This window comes from Ostrinia nubilalis, chromosome 20, assembly GCF_963855985.1.
Source record: "Ostrinia nubilalis chromosome 20, ilOstNubi1.1, whole genome shotgun sequence".
Lineage (NCBI taxonomy): Eukaryota > Metazoa > Arthropoda > Insecta > Lepidoptera > Crambidae > Ostrinia > Ostrinia nubilalis.
The window spans coordinates 7,301,828-7,322,320 of NC_087107.1; the positions used below are offsets into that span (position 1 = coordinate 7,301,828).

General features: G+C 43.8%; 1 protein-coding gene across 1 annotated transcript; it reads right to left on the reverse strand.

Annotated features, from left to right (window-relative positions):
- Window positions 1–901: 901 nt before the first annotated feature.
- Window positions 902–18,615, reverse strand: LOC135081876 (uncharacterized). The gene is made up of 19 exons (XM_063976661.1): window positions 18,154–18,615; window positions 17,819–18,078; window positions 17,253–17,406; window positions 16,308–17,052; window positions 13,652–13,847; window positions 11,812–11,936; window positions 10,891–11,023; window positions 10,493–10,666; window positions 6,315–7,169; window positions 5,582–5,767; window positions 5,307–5,425; window positions 4,766–4,874; window positions 4,058–4,164; window positions 3,441–3,541; window positions 2,584–2,800; window positions 2,408–2,503; window positions 2,228–2,323; window positions 2,054–2,137; window positions 902–1,087 (listed from the first exon to the last, which is right to left on the reverse strand). The coding sequence occupies exons 1-19, from the start codon at window positions 18,287–18,289 to the stop codon at window positions 913–915; spliced, it is 4,068 nt and encodes a 1,355-aa protein (XP_063832731.1). The 5' UTR covers window positions 18,290–18,615; the 3' UTR covers window positions 902–912.
- Between the last annotated feature and the right edge of the window lie 1,878 nt (window positions 18,616–20,493).

The following is a 20,493-nucleotide window of genomic DNA, read 5'->3' on the forward strand; positions in this document are numbered from 1 at the left end:
CGTGGGCGTGGCCACCAGCAGCCAGCCCGCCTCGTCCACGCCCGCCACGCAGCCCGCTACTGGCGCGTCGGAGTGTCACTAGTGTCTCACCACTACATCTTGGGCGCCACGAGCCCGGCCATCATGTCGAAGGTGTTCCCGTCGGGCGCCACGCGCAGCTCGCCCGTGGGCGTGGCCACCAGCAGCCAGCCCGCCTCGTCCACGCCCGCCACGCAGCCCGCTACTGGCGCGCCGGAGTGTCACTAGTGTCTCACCACTACATCTTGGGCGCCACGAGCCCGGCCATCATGTCGAAGGTGTTCCCGTCGGGCGCCACGCGCAGCTCGCCCGTGGGCGTGGCCACCAGCAGCCAGCCCGCCTCGTCCACGCCCGCCACGCAGCCCGCTACTGGCGCGCCGGAGTGTCACTAGTGTCTCACCACTACATCTTGGGCGCCACGAGCCCGGCCATCATGTCGAAGGTGTTCCCGTCGGGTGCCACGCGCAGCTCGCCCGTGGGCGTGGCCACCAGCAGCCAGCCCGCCTCGTCCACGCCCGCCACGCAGCCCGCTACTGGCGCGTCGGAGTGTCACTAGTGTCTCACCACTACATCTTGGGCGCCACGAGCCCGGCCATCATGTCGAAGGTGTTCCCGTCGGGCGCCACGCGCAGCTCGCCCGTGGGCGTGGCCACCAGCAGCCAGCCCGCCTCGTCCACGCCCGCCACGCAGCCCGCTACTGGCGCGCCGGAGTGTCACTAGTGTCTCACCACTACATCTTGGGCGCCACGAGCCCGGCCATCATGTCGAAGGTGTTCCCGTCGGGTGCCACGCGCAGCTCGCCCGTGGGCGTGGCCACCAGCAGCCAGCCCGCCTCGTCCACGCCCGCCACGCAGCCCGCTACTGGCGCGTCGGAGTGTCACTAGTGTCTCACCACTACATCTTGGGCGCCACGAGCCCGGCCATCATGTCGAAGGTGTTCCCGTCGGGCGCCACGCGCAGCTCGCCCGTGGGCGTGGCCACCAGCAGCCAGCCCGCCTCGTCCACGCCCGCCACGCAGCCCGCTACTGGCGTGCCGGAGTCTTTGAGCAACACGCGGATCTCTTCGCCGCTGGGAAAAGATATTTCAAACTCAAAATAATGTTCTTTATTGCTTCATGTTTAGAAAAAATCCGTTTTTACTTTTGAGTTACTTCTTCCTGCTATATGTAGTTCTAGCGCTTAACTCAGCCAGTGCCTGAGGCATGGGAGCGGCACGGGAGAGTTGACATTGACATTATGATATGACAGACCATACAAATCTGAAGGAGAGAACTGAAGTCTCGTTGACGTTTGACATCTCAAAAACACCCTCTCGTGCCGTTCCCATATCTCAATGCCTTGACGGTACATGGATGCGTAGCTTCGAACCTCTCTCCATCCCGTGATAGTTTGAAGCGATGTCCTAAGTTATCAAAAGAGCGCGAATAGGTCGCGTACCGTTTGGCGCCTGAACGCGAGGCGACGCGGCATATAATGCACGATCAATTAATGGCATCCGTTGCTTGCGGTCTAAGTACCAGTATGCGGCGGATGTTCTATGACTTCTATGTCGTCTATGACTTAAGAAAACGCATAACTTTTCACTAAGACTAACTTATTCCATCACCAAAGAAATTGCCATTCATAATTATATCATCATCGTATTGTTAAATGAAGTCTTCCAAATCCTCCATTGCCACCGATAAATTAGAGAAAAAAATAAACCAATTATAATTGTTTAATTGTATTGCTACACATATGCGAAAACGTAAATGGTGTATAGTGTACTGTATGTTTTCCGAACAAAATAAAATAAATAACGTTGACTCACGTATGCAGCCAGTACTGGTAGTACTGCTCTAAGAAGGCCTGCACGCCGCCGTCGCTCGTCATGTACTCCAAAGTCCTCTCCAGCTCGGAGCAGTATCTCGCCAGGAACCGTTCCACCGTCACTGTTCCGAAACTAGGTCCTTATAATACCTGTTCCATACAGTCACTAAATCGGCGTGAGTCTAGTTCCTGGTCTATACCTATTCCCGCTACTAAGTGAACTCACGTGTGCAGCCAGTACTGGTAGTACTGCTCTAAGAAGGCCTGCACGCCGCCGTCGCTCGCCATATACTCTAAGAGTCCGCTCCAGCTCGGAGCAGTATCGCGCCAGGAACCGTTCCACAGTTATCGGCGTGAGTCTAGTTCCTGGTCTATACCTGTTCCGCTACTAAGTACTTACGTGTGCAGCCAGTACTGGTAGTGCTGCTCTAAAAAGGCCTGTACGCCGCCGTCGCTCGCCATATACTCTAAAGTCCGCTCCAGCTCGGAACAAGATCTCTAGGAAACGTTCTACCGTCACTGTTTCAAATACTAGGTCCTTAATACCTATTCCATACAGTCACTAACTAAGGGTACTCACGTGTGCAGCCAGTACTGGTAGTACTGCTCTAGGAAGGCCTGCACGCCGCCGTCGCTCGCCATGTACTCCAAAGTCCTCTCCAGCTCGGAGCAGTATCTCTAGGAAACGTTCCACCGTCACTGTTTCAAATACTAGGTCCTTAATACCTATTCCATACAGTCACTAAGGGTACTCACGTGTGCAGCCAGTACTGGTAGTACTGCTCTAAGAAGGCCTGCACGCCGCCGTCGCTCGCCATATACTCTAAAGTCCGTTCCAGTTCGGAGCAGTATCGCGCCAGGAACCGTTCCACAGATATCGGTGCGAGACTCGTTCCGTGCCGCTTATTGTGTTCCGCTATGATGTCGTTCACGCACATCGTCGGTTGGCTGTTTGTGATGTTCACTCCAGTGCCTGGATGCGTGAAAGAAGATGGATAAAGATTATAAAGTACAAAGTTCCTATTCAATGAACAGACTATTATTGTCACTTAATCAGATCCCAACATCGTTTCAGTATTTTTAGGTCTGTAAAGCGCTGTAATGTGCAAGTATTCGGAAGTTCAGTAAATGGTTAGACAACAATCCGAAAAAGAATAATTGATACATGGAGATAATTTATTTAACTTGACTGGCAGATATTAATCATCTAAGTAGTTTCGTCATTAATTTTAACTCATTTTTATCCACAACGAGGAAGCTCTTGGCCTGTATCTCACGTGATGGTAAGTGATGAGCAGGCCGAATGTGGAAGCGAGCTTCACCCGGAATCCTCAACCAAGGAGGAACTTGCTATCTTACATCTAACTGCCGGAACATAAAAATGCTGTTAACATTAGGTAAGATGGTGGTAGCTAGCCAGGCGGACTTAGAACAAGCCCTACCACCAACCAAACCGAATAGAAAAATCTGCCCTCACTGGGTATCGAACCCGGGACCTCTGCGTCTGAAGCGGGTGGTCTCACCACTAGACCACAGAGGCGGTTAAAACGTTATTCTCTTTAAGCTGTTTTTTTAGGTAAACAGTGAAATGAAAGTAGTAAAGTAATACGGACCTATGTTAATGACGACGTCATTGTAGGTGCAGTTCGCTTCAGTAGCGGTGCCGCCTATTTTCACCTCGCGTCCGTAGTAAATGTCGTTAGGCCATTTTATCCTGTAAATAGAGATATAAGTATGAATTATTTGATTATTATTATTGTATTAAAAGCATTTTAAAATACATTAAGGGCTAAAAAATGATATCTTGTGGAAGCCTTGGAATTATTAGTCAATGATGTCAACTACCTCATTAAGACCAAAAGCTATTTAGAGTAGGCGCACACCGTTGATTTTTAGTTGGCCGATAGTTGTGCCCGATTTTAAATTGTATGAAGAATCGGCCAAATCGAATCGGCGTAGTGTGCGCACTCCCATACATGCCCATACTGACCAACTGCCCGACTAAACTATCGCCCGACGAAAAATCAACGGTGTGCGCCTACTCTTAGAGTGAAAATGATGAGCGTCAAAATTCAAGCGTTGCTTTAGCTAAGTTAACACCGAACGAGACAGTGCTTTGATTGCGCAAGGCACGCTCACAATAGATAGTTGCGCCTAAGAAGAAAAGAGTGGTTATCCAGCTAATAAGTCTATAGGTGTTGCCACCTAAACCTTTTTATGTGAGTGTTACCTGATTTCGAGATGTTCGTAGGCAGGCTGCGAGCGCAGCGCTCTTACCACGGCCAGCGCGGACGCGTGTTGTACTAGCGGCAGCGACGGTGTGACTTTCTGCCACACCTGGAAAACATAATACATTTTGATGTGCACATTTACATTTATTTTACGCGACAATTGAGGAACCAGATTTATATACCAGATTGCCGATTAGGGAGGGCACTAGTTTAATCTCGCTCATCATTTGACTATTGTGATAATGTAGTCCTCTTCTTTGGTATTGAGATAAGTTAGAGACACAGAATAATTTTTGTTCCGGTTTTGGAATGGGGACAAGCACGATGTTCACGTAGTTTCGAGCCTATTTGTCAACGTCTGCCACCGCGCCACGCACGCCACGCCGTGCCCGTGACGTCTAGTGTGACGTCACCTCTAGTGTGACGTCACAAACCCACCTGCACTGATATAGCAGCCTGTCCCTCGGGCATGAGCCAGGCGTTGCCGGTGAGGCCGCGGCCCGCCACCACGCGGCCAGGGGACGAAACGCTGTTCACGTTGTTTCGGGTCTATCTGTCACCGTCGCTCATGCTGGCACCTCGCTTTGTGTGAGAGGGATGGCAAACTTTCTCTACTTTGGATCACGTTTTTCTGAGAAGTCCTGCTGCTGTGTTGACATTATGCTACAGGCGGCCCGGCTGTGATGACGTCAGAAGGCTATAAGTACCTGCACAGATATAGCGGCCTGCCCCTCGGGCGTGAGCCAGGCGTTGCCGGTGCGGCCGCGGCCCGCCGTCTGCCGCCGCGCCACGCACGCCACGCCGTGCCCGTGACGTCTAGTGTGACGTCACCTCTAGTGTGATGACGTCACAAGCCCACCTGTACAGATATAGCGGCCTGTCCCTCGGGCGTGAGCCAGGCGTTGCCGGTGCGGCCGCGGCCCGCCACCACGCGGCCAGGGGACGAAACGCTGTTCACGTTGTTTCGGGTCTATTTGTCACCGTCGCTCATGCTGGCACCTCGCTTTGTGTGAGAGGGATGGCAAACTTTCTCTACTTTGGATCACGTTTTTCTGAGAACTCCTGCTGCTGTTGACATTATGCTACAGGCGGCCCGGCTGTGATGACGTCAGAAGGATATAAGTACCTGTACTGATATAGCAGCTTGTCCCTCGGGCGTGAGCCAGGCGTTGCCGGTGCGGCCGCGGCCCGCCGTCTGCCGCCGCGCCACGCACGTCTAGTGTGACGTCACCTCTAGTGTGACGTCACAAGCCCACCTGTACAGATATAGCGGCCTGTCCCTCGGGCGTGAGCCAGGCGTTGCCGGTGCGGCCGCGGCCCGCCACCACGCGGCCAGGGGACGAAACGCTGTTCACGTTGTTTCGGGTCTATTTGTCACCGTCGCTCATGCTGGCACCTCGCTTTGTGCGAGAGGGATGGCAAACTTTCTCTACTTTGGATCACGTTTTTCTGAGAACTCCTGCTGCTCTTGACATTATGCTACAGGCGGCCCGGCTGTGATGACGTCAGAAGGCTATAAGTACCTGTACAGATATAGCGGCCTGTCCCTCGGGCGTGAGCCAGGCGTTGCCGGTGCGGCCGCGGCCCGCCGTCTGCCGCCGCGCCACGCACGCCACGCCATGTGCCAGGGGCGTGCCCGTGACGTTTAGCGTCGAGCTCAGCACGTCCGCGTATACTACCACGCGGCCCAGTTGAGATGAGGTCAGGTGCTGAAACAAGTTGAAGATAACTTTCGTTCGTTCGTTCCAGCCAAATGACGTCCACTGCTGGACAAAGGCCTCCTCCAAGATTTTCCACAATGCACGGTCCTGCGCTGCCCGCAAAGATAACTATATAAGAACATATTTCCCAACCCGGCTGGTCAGCGTAGGGATACGCGAAACAAATCGATCATCTTATGAAGTCGTAATAGGTGCAATTTATCAACAGTTTCCAGCGTGGAACCCAGCACGTCTGCGTATTACGCGGTCCAGCTGCGATGACGTCAGGTGCCGCCGAAAATAATGAGGGTTTTCGCGTTTGAAAAATCCGCCAGATGGCAATACGTAGACGCGAGGTCCAAATGCTGCATGATTGGTTATTTTTGACATGACATTGAAAGGTATCTGGCGGATTTTTCAAACGCGAAAACCCTCATTACAACTAACTCAATTAAACATGTACATGGTTTAGGGAAAAAAGGATTTGGTTTTACAACAACATTGTTTACATCGATCCGGCTCGAAGGACCATGGCTGATGTCATATAAACACTTACCGTGTAGTACTCCACGGTGGAGAAGTGCTCGGGGCACTCGTACACGTGCACGGGCAGGAAGCCGGGCGCCGGCGGCTCCAGCGGCGCCTCGTCGCGCAGGCACCACTGCAGCGTCATGGCGCCCTGTAGCCGGGCGTGACGCCGCAGCGGCGCCCTGCAGACACTCACCGTGTAGTACTCCACGGTGGAGAAGTGCTCGGGGCACTCGTACACGTGCACGGGCAGGAAGCCGGGCGCCGGCGGCTCCAGCGGCGCCTCGTCGCGCAGGCACCACTGCAGCGTCATGGCGCCCTGTAGCCGGGCGTGACGCCGCAGCGGCGCCCTGCAGACACTCACCGTGTAGTACTCCACGGTGGAGAAGTGCTCGGGGCACTCGTACACGTGCACGGGCAGGAAGCCGGGCGCCGGCGGCTCCAGCGGCGCCTCGTCGCGCAGGCACCACTGCAGCGTCATGGCGCCCTGTAGCCGGGCGTGACGCCGCAGCGGCGCCCTGCAGACACTCACCGTGTAGTACTCCACGGTGGAGAAGTGCTCGGGGCACTCGTACACGTGCACGGGCAGGAAGCCGGGCGCCGGCGGCTCCAGCGGCGCCTCGTCGCGCAGGCACCACTGCAGCGTCATGGCGCCCTGTAGCCGGGCGTGACGCCGCAGCGGCGCCCTGCAGACACTCACCGTGTAGTACTCCACGGTGGAGAAGTGCTCGGGGCACTCGTACACGTGCACGGGCAGGAAGCCGGGCGCCGGCGGCTCCAGCGGCGCCTCGTCACGCAGGCACCACTGCAGCGTCATGGCGCCCAACTTCTGCAGCCGCGGTGAGGCGCCCCCGCACCATTTCTCCACTAGCGACAGCTTGTGCTACAGATAAGGATACGTGTGAGTGTTTTCTATAATAAAGCAACACTTGGCTAAAGGTTCGGCCAAATCAACGCGATCAGCCGGCGTGCAACGATGGCGACCACACTTAAATGCATTGATCGCCATCGCTGCACGCCGGCTGATTGCATGTGATCGCGTTGGTTTAACCGAACCTTAAGCCAAAACGCATGGGGGGCGTGGCTAAATGATTGGGGCGTATTTGAATGGCGCAGACGTCACTATGCAGCGCCGCCCTCATGTAACACACACCATACAAAATGTATAAAGAATATTTTAACGATGTGTTGCGTCTTGCGTAGCGCCGCAAAGTGCGGTAGGACTTTAGATCAGGTGTATCTTTCAAGGGTTGTTTCTTCAATGATAACATGGAGGTACAGGGATGACACTTTTGGAGTCAACTATTAGCCATTTTATAAGATTTTTATCTATTAAAGCTAACGTTAGAAAATAAATAAAATTCTTTACTTATACTAATTAGATTATATTGATTAGAATGAAAGGTTTAAGATAGCATCGTAATTTTTTACTCGCGTTTTTTGGATTTATTCGATAATAAACTATGAATCGAGTGCATTAAGAGTATTGCAGTAAAGTAAAGATAGTCTAATGCCAGTTTTCACCATGAATCCCTATTTTTTAAGTCACCCCTATGAAAACAAAATTCATATTATTTGTAACCATACGGGTCACTTAAAAATTAGGGATTGATGGTGAAAACGGGCATAAAACACTTAGAATATCAATTTATGGAGCAACCATCCCAAGTTTTAGTCAGAACTATGATCTATCTTTTTATAATAAGGTAAGATATAAGTCAAATAAAACATGCAACACTAAGATCGATAAAAATACGAATTTAAGAATGAAATACAATCAAAAGTAGTAATAAATAATCATTCGTCAAGAGATGAATCATGGATATTATCAGGGAAATAAGCTAAAAAATACAATCATTTTTAAGATATCATTAATATTAGTGCTGTGCTTGATAGCGTAAAAATAAGCACACACATTATAATGCACATATTATTATTTGCTAAAAAGTAAAACTTAGTTGTATCAGTAAGTGCAGCAAGCAAAAACGAAGCGTGTAAGTCGTAATAATGAACAAGTTTCTGTAATTTTATGAAAAATTAAGATGATTAAATTGAGTAAAAAGCAACGATACATATACGGGGCGATACATATACAGCTCGAGATTTCAAGAGATAAACAAGAAGTTTTTTGCGATACACTTATTAATTTACAATGTGTTTTTACACACATATAAGTAAAGAGAATAAAATACATCATGTATTTCCAAGTAGCTCGACTAAATCGCTTAAATACTTCAATCAGACTGAAGTAAATTTAAATACAATTACAGAAATACCTCAACACTGACTAGCGTAATACAAGATTTGTTTGGATAAATAAAAACGGACTTCTAACCTTTGCTGTATCATATACTAAATGGTAATTAATACTTACAGTCGACTATTATGATAGATTCAATTTACATAGTAAACTCACTCACGCTACCTAAAATAAGAAATTAAGAAGATGGAGTATTCCAATTTTCCGCAAGATAAAAAACAGCGCCGGAGACCAGACTCAATACAGAACAAAAATTATTCGTTGCATAACTCCAAGTCATAATTTCCTTGGTGGAAACCGGGCATAACTCAGAAAAATTAATATTTTGTAAGTAGTGACCAAACGTTAGATTCGATTAAGGTTATTTTAAGGTGATAAGTAACTGAATACGGGACTATTCCCACCTCTAGTTCCCAACGCTGCAAGTCCTGTGTAGCCAGGATCTACAGCTTGACCGCCTATAAAAACCCAACCAGTGAAGGTCAAGTTTGTGCAGGGGGAAAGGTAAACTGTCATTGGACCCGCAACGAAATTAATCAGAAGAATATAGGAGGAGCTCGAAGCAGCAGAATCAGACTTATATTATTACTAGCTTTCCGCCCGCGGCTTCGCCCGCGTGGAATTTTGTCTTTCACAGAAAAACTTTATCACGCGCGTTCCTGTTTCAAAAACCGGGATAAAAACTATCCTATGTTCTTTCCCGGGACTCAAACTATCTCTATGCCAAATTTCATCAAAATCGGTTCAGTGGTTTTGGCGGGAAAGAGAGACAGACAGACAGAGTTACTTTCGCATTTATAATATTAAGTATGGATTGTATTAATGTTAGTTCATAGCCGATTAAAATTGCTATCAAAATCTCGAGCGTGCAAGCCGTACAAAGGCACAATACTTGAAGCGGTGCCTCTCACCGGGGATCACACCGTCACGTGGCCCGGCCCGCCGCCGGACGCCGGCCAGCCCTAACGGACAACACCCGACGTCACTTATTACAACGGTACAAGGGTGAATTTGGAATGGCATTAGCACTATGTTTTCTGAGACAGCTCTTTTGAGGAGTGTACAAACTGAGACAGAAGCGATTTTAAAGATACTTTACCTGTTTTGGTGTCGGATTTTCCAGCACATTTCTGATTGACTTCAGCACACTTTAATATACATTGGGAGAAAATATTTACAGTATTCATTAATTACACTTATACTCAAAATAAAACACAAAATATTGAAAGCGCGTACACACGGCCACACTGTTAACTATCCATTTCCGTTTTTGCTCTCGCTCTAATCAAATGGTGATTCTTTGCGATAGAACGAGATGACATGACTGGCAATGGGCAGTTAACACTGTTGCCGATAGTAAATACTTCTGAGTTCAAATGCCTATATCTGCTTAGTGGTAAAGGGGCTGCAAAGCGATTTCAGATATTTCTCAATTGAATTAATTCAGTTATATCTTACGCTAGGCCGTTACGCGTGTATTGTCTCTAGAATACATAGTGCTAAGTATATCAAACAAATGTGTTGTAATGGATTACCCTGTGATGGTGAAACCAAATGACGGTGTCTCTATAAAGCTGTACTATGTAGTGGTCATATCCCATATTTTACCTAATTAAATATTACTCATACATCTAAATATGCATAATATTATTATCACGTCACAAATTACTCAGACCTAAATAACTATCATTTCATAATAATGATGTTAATATTTTTGGTTTTCAAAAAATTACAAAAGTTGACGCTAAGTAAGCGTGTTTTGTCCTACACAATCAACAAAATTGTCTACAAAAAATGTTGAATGTTGACAAGTTTTTGTTGATTGTGTAGATTAAAACACGCGCTGGAGACCCGGCTTAGAATAAACAAAATATGAACATCATTAATCAGCAATTGCTACTATAATGGTGATGCGAAGGCGAAATGGAACCAAAATAGTTACTTACCACGTGGTTTCCCAGGAAGAATCCCCTCGTGTATTCGACGCGCGGCAGTTGGCTTGGCTCCCTGACGTGTAGGCCCAGGATATCCCCAAGGATCTTGTGGATGATCTCTAGTCGAGCCTCGTTGCTCTTTATACCTTCTTCGCCTAAATAATCGCTGGGATCGGCTAAATGGATCTGAAATACACAAAAATTAAATTATGTAAAGTGGATCATTCATTATTAATTTAACCCTAGACTGCATCTAGGATCGGATAGTATGCAGTCTATGATAATTAGAATGTAACTTAGAAAGGACTATGATCCTTGCTGTGGAGACTGAATGCCTTGATGAGAAAGTAAAAACCCGACTTCAAAACCGACTCCGTATTCGTTACACAAGTATTTTTGGCTTTGTTTACCTGTGAAAAAATTGCAATGCCATTGTTGGTCAAGTCAGTCGCTTGCAATAACGAGGGAGTCCGCCACGTCTCTTCCGAAGCCAGAACCTGGATATCCAGCTCGTGACCCGGATGACCGGTGTATTTTGACGGCCTAAAATAGTTAAAAGGGTCAAATAGACGATAAATTGGTCCCTGAGGAATCTTATTAACTACATGCTAATCGGAATTACAATCTAAAAATGACATGCAAGCAATGGGTTGTCTTTGATACCGCATTGTATTAGAATTGTAAGCATTAGGGAAAATACCAGCAGGTGACATTATTTTAAGCGACTATTCCCACCGCTGCAACTCCTGTGACATGATACACTAAAGATGAACGCAGGTAGTAATTTAGTTAATTTTGTTAACAGATCTAATGCAGTACCAATGACATTTGAGAGGGTCTAATTTACGAAACAAGGAGATGATTATCATAATTTACACCATCAGACTAGTGGCATTCTGAAACTAACACTACCATTCTAATTCAAGATAATCATGTCGTGCAGGGTCAGGGGTTAGAAAAATTAAATTGTACGAACTTTTCAACAATAATGACAAGTTTATATGAAATAATAAACTATAAAGTAGCAATTTATTTGATATCTATTCACGGGCAAGCTTAATAAATGTGCATTCTATCTTTTTACAATTTTGCTTGCCATTTCAACAATTCGCGTGTCTACATTTTTTTAAAAGAAAAGTACTCTGTCAAGCGCTGTAATAAAACGAATGCGATTTCATAAGGAAATAAAATAATCCTTGCTGAATAATATTATCGTTTGCGTACCGACAAATATTATTTTCCTGACTTGCTCTGTAAAATTCATCAAAATAGCTATAGTAAGAATACACGTGATAGTAATTATTTGATTTGGAAACAGATTATAAACTTACTGTCTATCGCTTTCTGTGGAGAATTGCTTCTTCGCTGGCGATGCTTGGTAGCAGAAAATGTGATGTTTCATTTTCACCGATTTCCACTTATCAAAGGAGAATTGCACAACTTCATTTTCACGAACCTGAAAAATTAAAAAGAATTATTTCATCACTAGTGTGCAGTGCGTGAGAGACAGGATCTTACTTTATCTTAGTTGTACTCGCAAATACGGTAGCCCTATTATTAGAGCAGATGCTAACAGACTCAGGGAAAATATTGTACAACAATTTTTGAACCCTATTGCATTGTCATAAGGTCTAAAAGTAATTCAAAAAACTTGCACAACACGCGATCACGACCAAAGCTGGCCAGTTATCCACACGCTACACCAGCTACACGCAACAGCGGCACCGTTTGCAGAATATCAGTGATATCACACAGCAGGTGTCTATATCGTCCAGCACAAGCAGCGGTGCACACACGTCACGACTGCGACTAAAACAACCTACGCCAAGAGTCCTTAATTTGAGTCATACCTCGGCAGTCTTGTAGTACAGCAGCACATTTTGCAACAGATCGGAGTTCAGTGCCAGCAGGTGTTTAATCGTCCAGTTAATGCACTATCGCCCGATACACTTCACGACAGCGACTAATGGCGCATTGCAAGCGTTTTCAAAGCGGAGCGTCTCCGCGGCGAACACGAGGTGAAATCTCTAGGCGGAAACGTTGCGCATCCGCGGCGTTTCTGCCGCGTCGTCGCTCCGATTTGAAACCGCTTGCAATCCGCCAGGGTGGCAGCTCTCTAAGGCTTCTGCTTTTGTATACCAAGTGCGCGTACATAAGTCATACAATGTACCTCGGCAGTCTTGTAGTACGGCAGCACAGTGTGCCGCGGGTCAAAGAACATTACCAGCAGGTGTCTCTCAATAAGTCTACTCAATAAGTCATACCTCGGCAGTCTTGTAGTACAGCAGCACATTTTGCAACAGATCGGAGATCAGTGCCAGCAGGTGTTTAAATCGTCTATCGCTCGATATACTCCATGACACTAAGGCTTCTGATTTTGTATACCAAGTGCACGTACAATGTCATACATTTTGTACCTCGGCAGTCTTGTAGTACAGCAGGACATTTTGCAGCAGATTGGAGTTCAGTGCCAGCAGGTGTTTAAATCGTCTATCGCCCGATATACTCCACGACACTAAGGCTTCTATTTTTGTATAGCAACTGCACGTACACAGTCATTCATTACGTACCTCGGCAGTCTTGTAGTACAGCAGGACATTTTGCAGCAGATCGGAGTTCAGTGCCAGCAGGTGTTTAAATCGTCTATCGCTCGATATACTCCATGACACTAAGGCTTCTGATTTTGTATACCAAGTGCACGTACAATGTCATACATTTTGTACCTCGGCAGTCTTGTAGTACAGCAGGACATTTTGCAGCAGGTCCGAGCAGAGTGCCAGCAGCCGGCCGCCGTCCAGCAGGTGAAGGCGGCCCGACCGCTCATACATTACGTACCTCGGCAGTCTTGTAGTACGGCAGCACAGTGTGCAGCAGGTCCGAGCACAGTGCCAGCAGCCGGCCGCCGTCCAGCAGGTGAAGGCGGCCCGACCGCTCATACATTACGTACCTCGGCAGTCTTGTAGTACGGCAGCACAGTGTGCAGCAGGTCCGAGCACAGTGCCAGCAGCCGGCCGCCGTCCAGCAGGTGAAGGCGGCCCGACCGCTCATACATTACGTACCTCGGCAGTCTTGTAGTACGGCAGCACAGTGTGCAGCAGGTCCGAGCACAGTGCCAGCAGCCGGCCGCCGTCCAGCAGGTGAAGGCGGCCCGACCGCTCATACATTACGTACCTCGGCAGTCTTGTAGTACGGCAGCACAGTGTGCAGCAGGTCCGAGCAGAGTGCCAGCAGCCGGCCGCCGTCCAATAAGTGTGCCAGTAGCAGCGGCGCGCCCCGGCCCACGCAGCCCGCCACCGCTACTAAGGCGGCCCGACCGCGCCACGCGCCCGCTTCGAGCGTTTCCTTCGACACGCTGTACAGGATATACCTAAAAAGCGAACAGTAGGCCTAAGATGCGCGCCTTGATAACTTTTTTCGACGTCAAAATCGATAAAATGGCGTGATATAGATGACCCACGCTGAACTGTCCCACCAAACTCAATGACAGGAAGGCGCTACCATCGTTTAAGTATATGGTTTCCAACATGGCAAAAATCGGAACCAGCAATTCGGTATTGACGGTGGCGCCCCACTGTCAATGTCATGGATAGGACAGTTCAGTATTTTGGAACTATAACCGCTTATCGCGGCGTGCATCCTTGGCATGCAGGCTTTACAGATCGATTGCGATGAACACGTTATTTGAAGTCGATGTATTAATGCTAACACGCCACACTCAGTCTCAGATGAAATTTGATGTGTATTTATTGCATTTGATTACAGATTTTGATCATTTATTAGACCAAGACTTAATTCGTAGTTTAATTTCACAAATAATGTCATAGATACCTCAGCTTAAGGCCGGGTAGCAGAGAAAATGGCGAAAATAAGGTTTTCATTTTTCATTTTTGAGGTACTAAACAGTAAAATTAAAGGCTAAGATTTTTATTGGGCATAGTTGAGGTTATTTTCTAGGGCTATTAACGGATGGAAACACGATTTGATGAAGTTGACTCGATAGAATAAATTCCCAAAGTTACCTCTATTCGTTTTCTATTTATGGTTTTATTTTTAAAATAAGCGATTTGAGATTCTAAATCTTTTACTAAACTAAAGTTCAGAAATAACTTGAGGGCTTTTAACGGATGAAATTTTTATATTGCGTCTTATTTAGTTACTATGTTAAAAAATGTGGAAAAAATCGTCCATGACGCCTTGGACAATCTCAATCAGTCGCGCGGTGGCGCTTACGGAGGACGGACGCGTGTCAGTTTTTTGGCCGTGACAGTTCGCGATTTGTCAATATTTTTGACAATGATGACTTTGATGAGTCACAGTATAATAATATCAGTGTTACTGGAGAAAGCTAAAATTTTTTATAATTAAGAATTATCAATTTTTTTTATTAATAAACAAAAAGACTGAACAAAATTGATGCGTGTACTGATTAATGTAATTAACCACATGCAAAGTTTCGTGAATTGCAACAACTATAATTTATTATCCAAGCTCTAAATAATCGCTACTACGAGTAACTGATCATAAAATGTTTTTCCAATCGCTCAAGCTCCCGAGGACCTACCGATAGGTCGGGTGACGTAATCTTGAAATTCTTTTGGCCGGCGCGGAACTTCCGGAAGGTCGGGTGACGCCACGCCTCTTTGAACCGTGTTTACTTTGGCAGTTATATTTTATATTTATTTGATTCTAAATATATTCCCAAAAATTCTGAAAATTGTTTTAATTTGTATCACTTGGATATGATTTGTATTAGAAAGTGCTGTGAGTGTGACGCTTGAACGGAAGGAAGTCAACCTAACCTAACCAACTGCGTATTTCTATACTGTGTAGCCGCGAGAGCTCTTTGGCGCGCTGTCTTCGGCGAAGTATTGCGCGCGCAGATTTTGACAGCGCGAAATGCAATAAAGATACCTATTGTATTCTGTGGTTGTGCCTTTAAATAAATAAATAAATATCTCTAACTACAACTGATTCAAGTTTTTAGAGAGCTTTTTTGGCAAGGTTGCATTTCAGTAAACTTTTCAAATAAAAGTAGTCAAATACTATGATTGACATGCATGCAACATCACGCATGCATGTTATTGATTCAAAACTAGGCATGGAATTGATTGCTATTTTTCATTCATTTTCATTCTATGAAATGATGATTTTTTTTCATATGATTTCACATGCGAAATTTCACAGGCAATGATTTTTATTCGCAGTGTTTTAATGTAGCTCTTTCATATAATGTGCTACTTAATGAAGTATGAATTATGATGAAAGATTGCTAATTAGCTAAAATATGAAATGTAACAATATCTGTTTCATTTATGTCGCACAACAAAAAACAAACAGTTTCACAGCACATTAATAACCGCGCGACTAATGAAAACCATTCATTTCATTTGCCTGCTATCTAATGAAATCACACGAATCATGACAAGGAAATCTAAACCTTACACCTTTGAGTTTAAAGTTCATATTTAAAATGACCAGTTTCGTCCGTCATCACATCTCTTGTCCTTTTCTAACACGCACATGATCAAATCATTCCTTCTTACTCGCTCGGTCGCTTCGCAGAGCTGCGCTCACGAACTTCGCTCGAATGAATGAATGAAATTCATGTGATTCGTGATTTCGTTGACTGTGAAATTATAGCAGTCTATGTGAAGTAAAATAGCAGGTGTGATTAATGAAATTCATTTCATATGATTTTTCACCTGCTATTCATGAAATGTTCCATGCCTATTCAAAACCCACTGCATTGTAATTGGCGACAAGCCAACTCAAGAAAACTTAAAGCTGTTACATAAAACAATAACAAATAGCTCCATTTGGCACTCACCTATCACAATCCAAGACTTTCCTTAGCGACGCTTCCAAGTTATCCCTAGCTGCTACACTATCAGAATATATCAACACATTCGGTGATTTAGTATTCACTAATGGACGGGAACATTTCGCAGACTTTGGCGTACTCTGCTGAGGAGACTCCTTTTGGCTCTCTTCTTTTATTACACTAGACTCTATCTGTGGCGGCTGCTTTTTCGTCGTACTAACTATTCTTTTGTGTGTGGTGACTGACTTAATTTGACTGGATATGTTTAGTAGTGACGTTGATAGTGAACTTGTACCCTTTTTCAAATCGAGTTTCAAACTGGACTTCTTTGGTGTTATGTTGTGCTGGATTTCAACCGTAACATTTTCTAATACCACTTCTTCTGGTTGTTCTGGCTGTACTTTTTTCTCTGGAGACTTTTCTGGTGTTTTATGAACCGATTCTGTTAATTTAGTTTCAAGCTTAACTGGTTCCTCTTCACCTAAAGATTTTCCAGTATTACAACTAACGTCAGCCAATGTGATGTGTTTCCTTGGTGTATCTAGAGTTATTTCCGTACTGCCATTCATTTCTACTGTATGTTTGACATCGGACTTGATATCTACGACCTTTGATAATTTCCTAAGCAGAGCAGCGTGGATGGGCCACTGGAATTCTTCAGGGGGAACTTTTAAGCCGTGCTGGACTTCACTTCTAAGACTCCTCATTGCAGGGTCTGTAGCTTTGTTGGCTTCCCCTGATAACTGTACAGCTAAAAAATAGAACAACATGATATCAAAGAACTGCTTAAAATATCATAGACAATTACTTATGTATATCACACTATGATAAGATGAATTCTTCTATGCCTGATATCTAATTAATGGTATAGTCAACATTTTGCATTATCATTTATAGCTTTGAAAAATAATTCTTGGGTAGATAATTGATAAGATACATAATAATACTTACTCTGTACTCTAACTACAGGTAATTTATGGTCTATCACAAATTCGCCACCCACAAAATTGAAACCGATCACACTAAGTTTTTCAATATTTGTTTTCACTACTATTGCCAAATGCGAGCCTGCCTTCCAAGCCATCGGCTGGCCCATTGACTCCAACTGAAATAAGAATTCAACTTAAATAAACTACATAATTTATTACATAATTTCATGTAACATAGCCTGGAACATGCTGATTATCACATGATCATTCATTTATTAATTGCACAAGCAATTATTTTAATTTGATAAAAAAGAATTACTCCTAAAACATGTGTTTATGTTTAATTCCTCTTATCATCTTAATTAAAATTAACAATAAGTTATATAATGATGTTTTCTTTTGAGACTGATTTATGGCTATGATAAAAGTGTATATGAAAACAGAAAATTACAAAATGTGTTAACTTTCTTAACAACACTATAAAAATTAAACATTGTTAATGGAGATAATTAAGTTTCTATTGCAATGTCTGCATCGGCAATTTAGATTATTCAATTTATACTTATCATCTAAAAAGGCATATCTTACAGTTATGATGTCTTGCTGTGAGCTGCCTTCATGGGGCTCCATCTCACACTCAAATAGAACATCTACGTCCAGATCAGTCACCGGGGACTGCTCACTGGAGCCAAGCGGCAGGCCCCCGGAACATGAAACCCAGTCGCTGATCTCAATACATTGTGTCGGCTTCATACTACATATCCGTGTTGTGTTTGTGTAATCCAGTAAGTCACAAAGATATGCATTTTTTGGATTTGTACAAAGTTTTGAGCTCAATGTTGGTGTTTCTGAAAATAATAATTATTTTAATGTTTTGTTGTGTGATAATAAAACCAATGTCCTTTAATAAATGTTATACTTACCGGCTGCGTTTTCAGGCACTTTACAAAAAGCTACACTCGTATTTCCATTTAAAAATTCAAGTAACCGGGCTCTGAAGGAGCGAATTCGCCAAGTTTTTATGAAAGTCATTGCGATATAAATCGGGGTGAACAACATATTCACAGCGAGTTAAACAACGCCCAACCGCGACACAATATTCACAGAGACATACTTAATTAGAAGAACTTAGCTAGGCTTTTAAAAACACTAAGCGAAACTGGGTTATCGATTCTAAAGTCCACTGGGGTTGCTTGATTTGTGATATAATCTTTACTAAGACAGTGACAAAACCTTCGTCACATTATTGATGAAGCAAATAAAATCATCGTTTTTGAAACACTTTTTAATAATTAAACTTAAGTTATTGTGAAAATACCAAATACTTTTAAAATATTTCAGAAATTCAATAATTCGTACACTTCAGTTCAGTCGCCAAGGATGAACGTTCCATTTACGGCATTTAGTACGAGTCTTGGAATATTAAAGCTGGTAGAATAAAGTTTTATACCAACCAAAACTATTCGATTACACTTTAAAAATAAGTTTCATAAACATTTGATTATTTTCTTGGTTAATTAATTCAATTTAGGGTATTTTAGGGATTTCTTTGAAATTATACGCTAAATTAATTCTGCGCGTAATGAAGTGTACAAGATACAAATGTCAAAAGATTTGAGTGCGTGCGTTCACAAAATATTATTTCACTAAGGCTAAATATTTTGTTATATTATTTTACGTTTAATTTTCTTGAGATCTAAATAAAGAAAGATACTAGATAACGTGTTTGTTGGGAATGCGTATAAAACAAATTATATTCTACACAACTAGGAGTGCGCAAAATCTGTTTTTAATAACATTTTTAAACCTGTTAAAATAAGTATAGCCTGACCAGTGGGTCTAGACAAAGTGCAAATTATAATCGCAAACCAGTCGAAAAGTGGTCGAAAAGCCCCTTTTTTGTATGGAGTTTTGACGGATTCGATTTTCGATTCGATCAAAAAGTGCGTTTTGTCTAAGGGGGCAGGAACATAAAAACCCTGGCATAGAGGCGCGTCAATTGCATTTGATAGTGCAACACTGAGTACAGTCGTACCTGTTTTAAATTAATAGGCTAACTTTATGTATCAGGATTCAGGATTACGGGCTAATTTCATATTTTCATAAATTAACGAAAAAATATTATTAAAGGTAACCTGGTTTAAATGAATTAAATGAAACCATCAATCGAGCTAGTAGGATTTATTTTATTATTCATCAATAATCAAATTCAGAACTTGAATATTCAACTGCAATCTCTGCTCTTGATCGCTTCAAACTCGGTACTTCTTTCCGAATTCCATAAAATTCAACACTTAGAAAGTGACAAAAAACTTTAAAATAGGTAGTTGAAACAAACCACAGCTAATTTTCATAGTGGACTGTACTATACGATAAACATGTCAGTCAATTTGACAACCTTTGTCGAAAACATTATTCAATGAAAATATTGTCCGAACCCTTAGTATTTCTCTTCGACATATACTTTAACACATTGTGAACCACTTTTCTTTCACGACTATAAAAAGATTTTAGCAATTTAATTCACAAAATCAATTGCGCACATTTAAAATAAAGTTTGTTTACACTTTGACAGCAATAGACTGACATGCAAGGACATGTCAATGAAGCCTAGACAAAACGCACTTTTTGATCGAATCGAAAATCGAATCCGTCAAATTCCATACAAAAAAGGGGCTTTTCGACCACTTTTCGACTGGTTTGCGATTATAATTGCACTTTGTCTAGACCCACTGTTGCCATTAAAAGAAATTAGGTAGTACCATTAGTTTTCCGCAACATGGCGAGGGTTTTTATGTTCTGGTCGGGCTATACTTATTTAATTTATTTCTAACTAGCTTTTGCCCGCGGGTATAATTTATGACGATTTGTGATGATCGTCATAAATTATAGCCTATAAGTTATTCTGGGTTATAAACAATGATACTGTAAAGTTTCATGTACCTACAAGACATTAATTTATGATCTTAATCTAGTATGCGCAGTAATAAGGCGCAGGCTACCTGTTTCAATAAACAACTTAGGCCCGGTTTTTTGATTCGTAGTTAAAATAACCAATAGTCAAATTTGACAGATGTCAAGTGACAAGTGGTTAAATATCAGAAAAAAATGTTTTTCGAACAATGGTTAGCTTGACTTTTAGTACATTTTTTAACTATTAGTTAACATATTGCATAGAGAAAAGTAATACATAGGAAATAGAGAACCCTCTCTGTCAAATTTTTGAACCTACTAATTGACAGCCTGGTGTTAAATTCCCTGTA

What these genes read in the sequence shown, in the direction of transcription:
- LOC135081876 (XM_063976661.1), bottom strand. Translation starts at nt 18,289, where the DNA reads ATGTTGTTCACCCCGATTTATATCGCAATGACTTTCATAAAAACTTGG. An exon ending in TCTTCCTGGGAAACCACGTG is followed by an intron (nt 7,170 to 10,492) that starts GTAAGTAACTAT and finishes CCTTATCTGTAG; the next exon opens with CACAAGCTGTCGCTAGTGGA. An exon ending in ATATCTGTACAGGTGGGCTT is followed by an intron (nt 4,875 to 5,306) that starts GTGACGTCACAC and finishes ACGTCACACTAG; the next exon opens with ACGTCACGGGCACGGCGTGG.